Source organism: Xenopus laevis, chromosome 4S (genome assembly GCF_017654675.1).
Source record: "Xenopus laevis strain J_2021 chromosome 4S, Xenopus_laevis_v10.1, whole genome shotgun sequence".
In the NCBI taxonomy this organism is placed as follows: Eukaryota; Metazoa; Chordata; class Amphibia; order Anura; family Pipidae; genus Xenopus; species Xenopus laevis.
The window spans coordinates 87,106,937-87,120,196 of record NC_054378.1 but is presented as its reverse complement, the minus strand read 5'-3'; the positions used below and the strand labels follow the sequence as shown (position 1 = coordinate 87,120,196).

At 37.9% G+C, this 13,260-nt stretch overlaps 1 protein-coding gene across 3 annotated transcripts in view; it reads left to right on the top strand.

The window, feature by feature from the left end:
- nos1ap.S (nitric oxide synthase 1 adaptor protein S homeolog) overlaps window positions 1-13,260 on the top strand; it is a 44,541-nt gene that overhangs the window by 10,544 nt on the left and 20,737 nt on the right. For 2 of the 3 annotated variants that reach the window (XM_018261062.2, XM_018261065.2), the window contains exons 2-3: window positions 117-188; window positions 12,564-12,659. In XM_018261062.2, the coding sequence (XP_018116551.1) occupies window positions 117-188; window positions 12,564-12,659 (168 nt within the window). Of the gene's footprint in view, window positions 1-116; window positions 189-12,562; window positions 12,664-13,260 lie in introns of those variants that run through there. The other variant, XM_041561537.1, reaches the window with a different exon arrangement.

Genomic DNA, 13,260 nt, shown 5'->3' with positions numbered 1-13,260 from the left:
AACAAATCACTACCTTAGTGAAACAATGGAAGCAGCAAGATGAGCAAAGAACATTCACAGGCCTGTGTTGTAATTGCACCTGTGCACATTAAATAATGTCTGTCTGTGTTTTACAGTATATTGGAAGTTTGGATGTCCAACGACCTAACAGCAGAGTTGAGATTGTGGCAGCCATGAGACGGATCCGGGTATGTTAAATATTTATTGCTTCTTCATTTGTTTGTTTTATTTGTTTTTGTGACAGGGTGGCATATGTGTAATAGACAATGCTGTGGTTTCAAGGAATTGTTCAGTATAAAAATAAAAACTGGGTAAATAGATAGCCTGTTCAAAATAAAAAAATGTTTTCAATATAGTTAGCCAAAAATGTAATGTATAAAGGCTGGAGTGACTGGATGTTTAACATAATAGCCATACTTACTGCTTTGCAGCTCTCTTAGTTTCCACTGGTTACTACCTTGAGGGGAGGCCACATGGGCCATAACTGTTTGCTTTTGAATCTAACCTGCATGCTAAAGGGGAACTATCACAAAAATTAAAATTTAATATAAGCTTCAGCATACTGAAATAAGAAACTTTCAAGTTCATCTTCACTATTCCTCTCTCAGCATCTGTTTCACCTCATTCTGTCTTCATGCAGGAATTTGGTGTCAGATGAGTGATCCAATATATCTTATAGGGGGCTCCTTTTGCCTAGCAGATGTATTAGAGCTTGCTCTAATTAAATCACCAGACATCATGTCTCTCTACATGCAGAATTTGTGCAAAAGGCAGTTATTTTGTTAGATTTTGTTCCGTCATTTGAAAGAGCTCTAATACATCTGCTAGGAAAGGAAACCCCTCTATAAGTTATATTGGAACTAACTGGCAATGACTATCTGACACCCAACTCCTGCATGAAGACAGAATGAAGAGAAACAGATGCTGAGAAAGGGATAGCGAAGATAAACTTGATTATTTCAGAAACAATGTTGAATATTTAATTGATTGTATTTACAAAGTTTCTTATTTCAGTATGCTGAAGTTTATATTACATTTCCATTTTCGCAATAGATCTGCCTAAGGATCAATTGCAAACTCACTGAACAGTTTTGTTCCATGTGGCCCCCTTCAAGTCACTAACTAACTCAGAGTTAGAGAAGGAAGTAGTGGCTATTACATCAGACATCCAGTCACTCCATCCTTTATACATTACATTTTTGGCCAACTAACTATATTAGAAACATGTTTTGCACAGCCTATTTATTCATCCAGTTTTTATTTTTACACTGAACTGTTCCTTTTAAATGTGTTGCCGCTGCTATTTTAAACAAGACTTTTAGATTGTGATCCATCGTCATGAGAACCAGGGTAACAATGAAGTTAATTTAGTTGACTATGAATTTTATCATCTGTCTGAAGGCTACATATATAACCATGGGTCATAAAAACCACCTTGGACATGTAGAACTGTGATGGTTTTAGGTTATTTACTGCACCCTTGTGCAGGACTAAATTCCATATGAAGGTGTTCAGGGTCATCAATCTAACAGGGGTACCACTACCCTCATGCAGTGATTTTGCAGGTAGTATTATTAATCAGTACAATTTGGGCATCATGTATTTGTCAAACTTTCATAATATCTGGTTGTTACCTCTTGTTGATTACTGATTGCCTTCAACCGGGATTGCCCAATGTGCTACCGGCTGAAGACCAATCTTAGAAGCAGTAATTGCTTTGCGTCCATATTAAGTAAAACTACACAAAAAAAAGGATTGATGGGCATGAGTGTTCCCACAAAGAATATAATGGTTTTCACTAGGCTGGTGCTCTGGGGCCACTTGTGCAGTCCAGTCATAATGGCAACTTCATTGTATGGGCCAGTGTTTATGGCCAGTGTGCTGAGAAAAGAGTTTTAAGCTGAAACGAAGTCTTCAGGACCACTGTGTTTGTTTTCAGACTAAGGAAAACTTTTGAATCACCAGGGCGCCAAACACACAGCAGACCCCTTTTTGCTGAGACCACACACACACTAGAGGCACAGACTTTCTCCCTTAACCTCTTTTGTAAAAACTCTCCTTTTACCTTTTTTATAATTGTGCCAAGTGCACAATAAAACCCAGAACACTGAAAGAACTGAAGTCGGGACATATAGAAATTGCTGTTTGGAAATTATATTTACATTCTACTAGTTCTTTCCCTGTGGAGAATATAGACAAAGTCACAAATATGTATGTAAACCTTTTAAGATTAAACATATTTTCAAAATGTTTTTGATATGCTTTTAATCATTTTCTGCTGCTTAAAAATCTAGTCAGTCTGGGTCGTAGATCTCACCAAAGGGAAATAAAAGGGATGCTTATTAATATGTGTTGTGGTAGCCAAGTCCCCAGTAATATACCACCCCTCCTAGAGAACCACTGCTGTAATTTCTTTCAGAACAAAAACATTGTTGACACTAGTATAGACTAATGTATTTGAGGAAGAAGGTTTATTGCGTCAAGGAATAAATCTCAAGGAGACCACAAATTTTCTGGAAATGGGTTGATTCATTTGTGTGTGTTTGTCATACATCTATATATTTTCTGTTCTCAATTGCCTTTCTTTGAAAATGTCTGTGTTTGGACGTCATTAAAGCAATTTTGTTTAATCTGTACCAGAATCTTTGGGCATACTCTAAGCATCACCATGGCAGCACCTGCTGAGATGAAACACCAATGGGAAGTATGTGACTCAGAACCGCATTCAGGTTTTCCTGTAATTTTCTACACTAGTGTTTTACTGCCTTGTTGACAAACGTATTCACTGCCAAAATGCACTGGATCTCAATCACAGATGCCTGTGCTTGCCCTATAAGTTGATTCATTTGTTCCACATATTGAATGTCCAGGATTTTGTGGCCATTACACAATGCCACTTCTTGTCAAGCGCAGAATGGTTTGGCAGCAGCAGCTTTATGTTGAATTTTTAGCACATAAGCAATCACACAGTATATTTTAAAATTGCAATTGGATATACACAACCATTTCAAAACAAACTTCTGAAAACGTAGGGAAAGATGCATCTGTCTGGGCAAATATTGATAATGATTATTTTTGCCAGTAAGAAGATGTATCTTTTTAGTCTTTTAACATGATTTTTTATTTAATATAGTATCATAATTTATCAAAAACAGAGTACTGTCCTTGTTGGGGTAGGAGTAGACCTAAATTGTTAAGAAGGGTTAAATTGCGTACAAGAGTATCAAATCAAATGCAAGAAAGGATTACCTTTTATTAGGAGACTGACAAGGTAAACATCCTGATAGATTTCATGTACAGTAAGAGGCCCATCATAACAGTTAAATTAAACAGTTAAACAACTAAAATGAGCCCTCGGTCAGTCTTTTTTTCTGGTGCTGGAGTTAGTGATCAAAGCATTTTCAGTTGTTGTCAAGAAATAGGAACACTGATTCAAATGCCATACAGTTTTGCTAATAAAGACCAACTGAATGAATAATAAGCCTGTCTTTAACATATTAAAATTAATATAAAGGGAGCATGCCCTTTCCATGTAGAGAAGCAGATGTATCAATACTAGATTTGCACATGTTTAAAAGGGAATTTTCAGTGCCCTCCAAACAGTGTACAAATGCCAACAGTATTTATCATTAAACCGCAGCAGCTGGACGAGTCTTGTGTTTCATGGAGCAAATAAGAAGGGATTAGCAGCCACTCAGTGCTGATCAATGGTAATTATATTGAGTAATCTAATTGGAAATCTGGGGAGAAAAAGAGCACCTGTCTAAGCGGAGCCACAAGACTCATAACTGAACAGATTTTCCTCTTGGAATTTGATACATTTGTCTCTGGTGGCCACAAGGGTCAGTCTAAAGTTTGTTCTATGTTTCTTACATACTAGTTAAACTACTGTATCAGCCTTCTAGGAGCAACACTTCCGATGGATTGCTCTATCAATGTCAGATGAATTTAGAGGAACTGTTTTGCATTCACAAGTTGCTCTCACCCATGTTTCTTTGTTTTTGTTCCTTCATATAGGCGCAAAATTAAATATAGGGATCAGCTTTGCAAATCAAGATTAAGTACAGAATTCATGATTGCTGCTGTAATATTGCATGCAGGAAGAGTTATTGTATTAAAGGGGTTGTTTACCATTAAATAACCTTTTAGTATGATGTAGAGGGTGATATTCTAAAACAATTCGCAATCAGTTTTCATTTTTTATTGTTTGTGGTTTTTGGGTTATTTAGCTTTTTATTCAGCAACTCTCCTGTTTGGAATTTTTAGCAATCTGGTTGCTAGGGTCCAAACTACCCTAGTATCCATGCATTAATTAGAATAAGAGAATGCCTGAATGGAATGATGAGCAATAAAATGTAAAAACAACAATACATTTGTAGGCTTACAGAGCATTTGTTTTTTAGATGGGGTCAGTGACCACTGGAGAGATTTAGAGGAAAAATGCAAATAAATCAAAAACTATGAAAAAGAAAGGAAAGATGAGGTTAATTAAAAGTTGCTGAAAATTGGCCATTCTATAGCATACTAAAAGTAAACTTAGAGGTGAACCACCCGTTTAAACGAGATTGTGGTGAACCAACCTAAATCGCATGAGACCCAATTACTAGATTAAAAGCCCATGCTTTAGAGAAGTAGTTGTTCATTGCCCTCTTGGAAGTCGGAGTTTTTTTGGCCCCCTAGCTAATGACAAGATTACAGGATAACATTGGGGTATCACTTGTTTAGACATTTCATGAAACTGTGTTTTCATCCCAAACCCCACCCTAACTGACCTTCAATATGAACTTTAAGATTAATCTAGGAGAGCAAAATGGCTTTTTCACCCTAACTCACTGTCCCTGCTTCAAACACCCCTATGATGGCAAGGCCCACAGCTTGGGAGCCACTGTTTTTGTGTAACTGAACAGCTGTGAAAACAGGAACTCGGTATTCGACTTGTCTACAGCAACAGAGTTTTGGTATAATGTGGCAGTTCAATAAATGCCTTGAGGATAGGTATCTAGAACATGGATGCTTGGGAGTTGTACATAGTAAACAGTAAGGCATTAAGACTGACACTTTTCTAAGCTCTGTTCATATTTTGTAAGCTTTCTTTCACTTGCTTTAACCTCCAAACCCCTTCTCCATCTGTCCTTCCACCTTCACATTTTATTGCAGCTGGATTAAAAGGAAAATTGATCTAATGCCAGATATTATGAATAGATTGAAAAAGGGATCTGACTTATGTCAGTATATTTAGTTTGTATGGAAGAAAGAAAAAGAAAGAAAGTATCCCCTTTCAATCAAAGGAAACACCTAGGGTGAATCTTTAATCCCCACTGTTTCTATTGAAGCGACTAAACACGGAACAGGGGGTAATGAATGTGCCCTGTTAGTGAGTTTGTATTGTGCTTAACACTTAGATCAGTTGGCTCCTTCTATGTTCCTTAGGGCTCTTACTGACAAGCGGTTGAAGCTGCGCTCCCCTTTTCTGCGTTCATCCGCAGGGGAGCGCAGGAATAGACGCATTAAACTTTTTTCAACGGGGCTGTACTCACACAGGCGCGTGTAGGCGCCAAACGCAGGTTGAGACGCAACATGCTGCATTTTTCCTGCGTTCGGCACCTACATGCGCCTGTGTGAGTACAGCCCCATTGAAAAAAGCTTAATGCGTCTATTCCTGCGCTCCCCTGCGGATGAACGCAGAAAAACAGAACGCAGGGGAGCGCAGCTTCAACCGCTCGTCAGTAAGAGCCCTAATTCTCACCAAGTAATTACTTCTATTAAAGTGCACGTGCTTGAATTAATTTAATTAATTCATCGATCTCTGTTGAGGCTTTTAAACAAAAAATTGTATTTATAAAGTGATTCAGAGCTGAAATGGTTTGTAAATAAATAAATAAAATTGATTTACAATTAATTACTATATACACTCATTTGTAATTCATTCCCAGTTCTTGTTTCAAATTGTGAACATTAAAGAGTTAATAAATAATTAATATTCCAATAATGGAGTGCTGCAGTGCCAAAAAAGTTAATTAAGTTGTCCAATTAATCCATTTTTTTTAAAAAAAGGATTTGGTAGCTCTGATTTAGTGAGAAAAGTAGTTAAAGGAAATAAAGAAGGGTGGAGAAGTCCTGTGTAATCTGACTGATCATTTGGCTAACTGCTGGACCCCACAAAGAGGGAGAACTCTGGGATTGTGGTCTCAAATTTTAACCTTATCTAGCTGTAGTTGAGAGCTAACGTTCTAAAAAACCACAAATCCCAGAGCATTTATAGTGAAAACAGGTTGTAAGAATAAAGAGAAGATCTCCTTAGTTAGGGCTAAAAAGAAGGAGCAACAGTGTCGCTTTCCAAAAAAAAGTTCTTAAAAAGTACCCCCATAAGGTTATGGCTAAAATGGTATGAACCGTTTGTATAAAAGTAAGAAGGCGACGCGCTTCCATTAGTAATACATTTTTTTTGCAGTTGGTCAGGATGTTTTTAATCTTTTTTTTTTAGTGCTCATTGTCTGCAGTGGGTTTGATGTCATATTCTTTGCTTTCTGGTTACGGAATACTGTAACTTGCCATGTAGTGCCAGATATTTAATCCAGAGAGGGAAATGTGGTGAATATACAGATTGAAAGCAAACCCTGGATCCACAAGGTCGAGGAAATCAGGCATGCTAAGTTAAGCGTGACATAAAAGGGAAAAAAAACATATATTTGCATATTGCTGTGTTTGTTCAGGAAGGTAATGGTCATTACATAGAATAACATTTTTTCCTTCTTGTTCAGCTCAATACAGGCTTTCTGTTTCTGATTCTATTCTGTCACCGACAGATGTTATCCGCTGAGATTAGAGGGATGTGAGTTTTAATGTACTTTTAGGTTACAAAGGATATTGGGGATAATAGCAAAAGAAGCTTTTCTAGCACATAACCACACTGCAACAGAAGTCTGGAGCACTAATGAGTATTACATACATAGTAACATAGTAGGTTGAAAAAAGACACAAGTCCATCAAGTTCAACCTTATTAACTCTATTTTAGCCTGCCTAACTGCTAGTTGATCCAGAGGAAGTCGAAAACCCCATTTGAAGCCTCTCCAATTTGCCTCAGATCGGGAATGCTGTGTCCTTTGGGAGATGGAAGATTAAAAAGCTGTTGTTACAGTTATTGGAACTTTGTATGTGCTGACCTGTGGACTTACTGAAAAACTTCTAATAAGTAGATTGCAGTTCTGCTCAATGTACCTGACAGCTATGAAATAATGTAGGCTTACGCTATCTACCAGAATAGTCTGGGCCTTTTAATTTGTCTCCTTTTGCCCTGGACAGATGATCACTCCCAGGCCCGGATTTGTGGAAAGGCCACCTAGGATTTTAGGGGTCGGCATGCTGCCCAACCACAACCACATTGGTTCAAAAACACTGGGGATGTGCTGGAGATACAATATTTTTTTTAAATTTCCCATGCACCAATCCCCATTGCTCCAGTTCAGATGATGAAAATTTGCACAAATAAAGGGAAGGGGATAGGGGCGACAAACGGCGGTGGGCCTAGGGGTGGCCACTATGTAAATCCGGCCCTGACCACTCCTCTGGCAAAGCCTTGTGTGTTGCGTGCAAGATCCAGGCAATGGTTGTGAGTCTGGTAAGATATATTGTAGAAGTAGCAGTTAACTGCCCAGCCTAGTTACCAAGTGACCAGTTGCAATGAGTTTGCTGAGAAGTTGGTCATGATATATCTCCTGACCTGTCTCCTCATGTGACTTCAGCGTAGTGTTAAGCATTGCTATTATGTTACACAATGCCTTTTTCTGTTCATAAAGGCTGCAAAGCTTTTACTGCGACCAACTGAAGGACCTTTTGGCATCTTCATTAAGCCGTATTAGTTCTGAGGATGGGGTAACTTGCCCATAATTTTGTTTAACCTTGCAACATAGTGCAGACAGTGTTCTTTCTCTGATGTCAGCTTTGTTACCAGGCTTCCGCATAAGAGCATTCAGCTCGTGGTCATAAGCGGTAGTTGTTAAATGTTTTATTCTCTGAACAAAAAGCTGTGAATGGAACCCTTACAAAAGACTGGAAAATGGGCTGGGAAGGGCTGTTGCAAGCAGAGGTGGGAGGTTAAAGTTTTGTACCAGGCTTCAATATTATAGAGGAATCTAAAGAATTCCGTAGTGTGGGAGGGTGAGCCATGGAATTCACTGGGCAGAGTTCATGAGGGGTCACTGGATGGAGGGGAGTCTGTGTAGGGACTGAATTAATTTGGGAGTTTGCTGTGCCTGTTCAGCATATGCTGATGATAATGCTTGCAAGAAGGCAGATTTTACATGTCGATTCAGACAGTGTTCTACTAGAGGTGTCCAGTATACTTCTATGATAGAAACCTATTTTACTGTTTGTACAGGTATAGGATCTGTTATCCGGAAACCCATTATCCAAAAAGTTCAAAATTACAGAAAGGCCGTCTCCCATAGACTCCATTATAATCAAATAATTCAGATTTTTAAAAATGATTTCCTTTTTCTCTGTAATAATAAAACAGTAGCTAGTACTTGAGCCCAACTAAGATATAATTAATCCTTATTGGAAGCAAAACCAGCCTATTGGGTTTATTTAATGTTTACATGATTTTCTGGCAGACTTAAGGTATGATAGAAAGATCCGTTATTCTAAGCATTCTGGATAACAGGTCTCATACCTGTTCTCTAAATCTGTTTGCAACCATTTTGCTGAGGTTTAAAGTACTGCTAATGTGCAGCTTCTGTCTTTGCATTTCACTACCCCAAATGTATTATATTCATATTTATATAGCCTGTCATATTTTATCAGTGCATTCTAGAGGGCATGTGTTGATAATTTGCATTGTATGATTGCTCTCTCCTGACCTCTCTAGTGCTGTGTATTGCATGGTACATTTTTTAAAATGGATGGGATGTACTAATTATTTTTTTATGTTGCTCCTTTTATTACTACAGTATGAATGCTGAATCAAAACACTTTTATTAATAGCCTTTACCAAAAATATTTTCATTCACCTGGATTTTGTGGTTTTCCAATCAGTATTAGAATAAGCCTTGATCTGATCATTGCTTTGCCAAGCTTTTCTTAGAGCAGACTCTTTTTTTTATTCTATATTTATTGCAGTCCTGCAAGTTGTCTAGGGCTGTCTCATCACTGCACTGCCACATCTGCCAGACTTTCCTTTATCTCAGGAAATCCTTACTCTGGGATTTTGTCTAGCACTGTCAATCTGTGCGGCTTTGATCTTTTAATTTTCTGAAAGACAGAAAAAGTCTATTAGTATTGCCTAGTTATGAGTTAATAAGGATCTGGAGTTTGCATGTCTTCCCAATGGGTTGGGTAATGTACAGTGAAATTACCCCCTTATATTGTTTACATTCCTGCCCATTTGTATAATTACTTGCTCACCACGGGTGGATTTTAATAATTATATGTATATTAAAGGGATCTGTGACTCTTGCCTTTCTTGGGAAGTATGACTCTTAGCTCTGGTTTTCCTCCAATACAATGGGACATGAATTGCCCTGTTCTACCCTATTAGTTAATCAGTTTACAAATATGTCCAACCTGAGCTTGTACAGCTGCTGTGGCTGTTGGGGGAAGCTGGGAGGTGCATACCAACATCAGCCAGAGGGGTGCGGGCTGGGAGACTCTGGATTAATGGCATGCTTGTTGGCAACTGCATCAATGTAAGAAATTAAATAGAAATAACCATCTTCTATGTGCAGAAATAACTGTTCCAGTTTACTTCTTTTACAACTAAAGCTGCTGTAACCAAAATACAACTGGGCAAGAACTACAATTGACACAATTTTCCCTGCTTAAATTATTTTTGAGGTTCTATTTTTTCACCAGCAGTGTCAAACTAGGAAACTGGGTACTAGAACTTTCGCTTGTGTTGCCTTGTAATGACCGGGCACCATATACGAGCAACTGGTTATTCTGCAGCAGTTTATTTAGTGAAACTTCTGAAACCCCCATGACATCCAAAAGCACGGCTGCAGGTTGCCTTTATTTTACTTTAGCTCTCCACAGACGCAAAGATCCGATCGTACGAATCAATGTACGATCGGACTTTCCCATCTCCCGACCCTCCACTAACCATAAAGATCAAAGTCTTACCATTCAGAAGTAGTAAGAACAGATCAGCCGATGTTCTGCCCCTGACAGCAATCGTACGATAGCTAAGTCCGACAAAGCTAGTGACAGTCTCCCACTGAAAATCGTACGATCGGCAATACATGCAGAGATATAACCTGCAGCCGACAGAAATCTTTTAACCTGTCCGATCGACCAAACGACCGATCTCCGCCGGACGAAAAATGTCGGGACTCTCCACACACATCTGTTGATTAAAAACTATTTTCAGCTCCTACTTCTCTCCTCAGTTCATAAACTTTAAAGTATACTCTAGGAGCCATTGGTAGAAACAGGCCCGGTTATCCAGTGTTAGCACATCAGACAAAAGCAACATTTGCATTTATATTGGAGTCTAAATTGCCTGAGCTGAAGTATTTCAAGAGACTCTGAAGAACAGATTTGACAATGATCATGTATTTCTAATGGAATGTGTCGTCAAATGAATAACTGAGTAAAATTAAGAAACAACAAATGTGTGCTATATTTGTATCTTTTGTCTTCTGGCCTAAGGGGACAGTAGCATGTTTAGCATTTTATTCTGCACCTCCTGCCACAAGTGGATCTTAATTAAAAACGTATATACATTTTATACATAGCCAGAAATATTTAAAGGTCAGTTTCTTTTTAAAATCTCATTAAATAAATCTTGACATGTAGCTCCTACAGCTACCTCTGCTCTGACTAAAATTCTATTTAAGCTGTGAAATCCTTCAGCAGTAAGCAATGTTTGACCACTAAACTTGAAAAGAATACAGAATATAATGTGAAGTATTCGCTTATAACCTGAAGACTTGTATGGACATGAGGGGTAGGGAGAGGAAACACTTGTGTATAGCCATGGACATAGTATGGGTGATACAGGAATAGTAATGTGTGGTTAAGCATTATCATGAATAACTAACAACAGGAACAACACTATGTTCATATAAGGCTTTGATCCATTTTTATTGAGCCACAGATTTGCCATGTACCCTTTTTGTTTTTAAAGAGCATGTTATCCCCAAACATTTTAAAACAAATTAATTCAAATAATCTTTCCAGCATACATTAAATGCAACATTTCATCAGTTGTAAAGTTAATTGAATATATCGTTGCTGTTTAGAGTAGTAACTGTTGTAGTGAAGACATGCATGGATGACTTCACACAGAAACAGCAGTGCAGAGAGAGAGAGAGAGAGAGAGAGAGAGAGAGACAAAAATCTACTTATTTGAACTGAAATTGCATTTACAAATAATGTATTTTGGAAAGCTTCTTACAAAGATATTTTCTTTCATTAGGCCAAAAATTATTCTTGTGTTTACATCCCTGTTCAACAGAAACTTTAAAGATTGTGTGTGTGTGTGTGTGTGTGTGTGTGTGTGTGTGTGTGTGTGTGTGTGTGTATATATATATATATATATATATATATATATACATATTTATTATGTGAATTGTCTCCCCCATGTATACTTTTACTCGCTGTACAGTGAGTAAAAGTACAATATATATATAAAAGTATACATGGGGGAGACAATTCACATAATAAATATATACAGAATCATAGGACAAAGTGCTTAAGTGCTATGTGGTAAGAGACATAGTGGGTAGGAGGTCCCTGCCCCATAGAGCTTACAGTCTAAGTGATATATATCTCACACATATAATGCTCAGAATTATGCATCCTTTTGTATGTAAAGGCTTTTTTAAACCTATATGACTATATATACCACATTTAACTTATATCATTATACATTCCATCAATATAATATCATGCCACTTTATATGAATTTTCAAAGTTGTGACAGTGCCTCCTATTCTAGCCAATGTATGTTACTGAGCTCATAAACAGAATTTCTTTAGCTTTTTATATATCCTCTTCTATTTGTATTTATCATGGCAATTAATTGAATATGACTTTCAGTTTGGGGATGGTTGGTCTTATTCTCAGGCTTACAATGAATTACGAAATAGGTCAGCCATTACGTTTAATTTTTAAGAAATGGATGTGTACAATAGCAGGGGTACCTAGATTCACTTGTGTACCTATTTATGAGCGGCAGTCTGGAATGGGTTAAATTGATGCAATTAATTTATTATTTAGACTTTGGCTTTTGTAGTACAGGCATTCTAATCATAATTATTTTCTCAGCAAATAAACCATTTACATAACCATTCACAGAAGTTGTGTGCAAAGCTAATAAAAAAGTATCAGAGCAAGCAATAATCATTAAAGTATGGCTGGGTTTCTGTACCTCTCTAGTCCAATGTTCTGCACTGAGCTGGCACAATAAAAATTAAAGCTCTGACATTATTCACAGTGTCAGGTTAAAAATAAATGAATTGTCCCTCAGTAGATTACACCTTTTTTTCGTGTTGGTGAAACTCTTAATTGCATCCCTGTCTTTTTACCTCTTGGGGTATGTCTGATTGTATGTTTTTTCTCACAGTATGAATTTAAAGCAAAAAACATCAAGAAGAAGAAAGTAAGCATCCTGGTGTCAGTGGATGGTGTGAAAGTCATTCTAAGGAAGAAGAAGAGAAAAGTAAGTCCTCTTTTGTCTTTGATTGTCGTGTAGCTGAGTATTTATAGCAATGTCTATATCATAGAGTGATTAAGGTTATTCACCAGCAAGTGGGTAAGTCTGCTTTTGTAGAGTGACATTATTTCCGGAGCTGGGTTTATACCTTGGCCAACTCTAGGCTGGGACCACTAGTCGCCTCCTTTTTCCCTTTGCCCTTTCTTGCCTCCCCCATCCAAGTCTTACCTCTTCAGGTCCGGAGCATGGAGATTTAAAGGAGAAGGAAAGCTACCGAAGCAGTTTATTGCCAATAGATTAGCCTCAATAGTGCAAGCTATAACACTATATTTATTGTGCAAAATGCTTTACCATACCTGAGTAAACAACTATAGAAGCTTTCTCTGTCTGTTTAGGATAGCAGCTGCAGTATTAGCTTGGTGTGACATCACTTTCTGCCTTAGTCTCTTCCTGCTCACTCATAGCTCTGGGCTCAGATTACAGCAGGGAGGGGAGGAGGGAGGAGAAAAAAGGGAGGGGGGCAAATTGAGCATGCTCAAGCCCAAGCCCTGGAGGTTTAAGCTGAAAACAGGAAGTCTGATACAGAAGCCCATGTATGCACAATAGA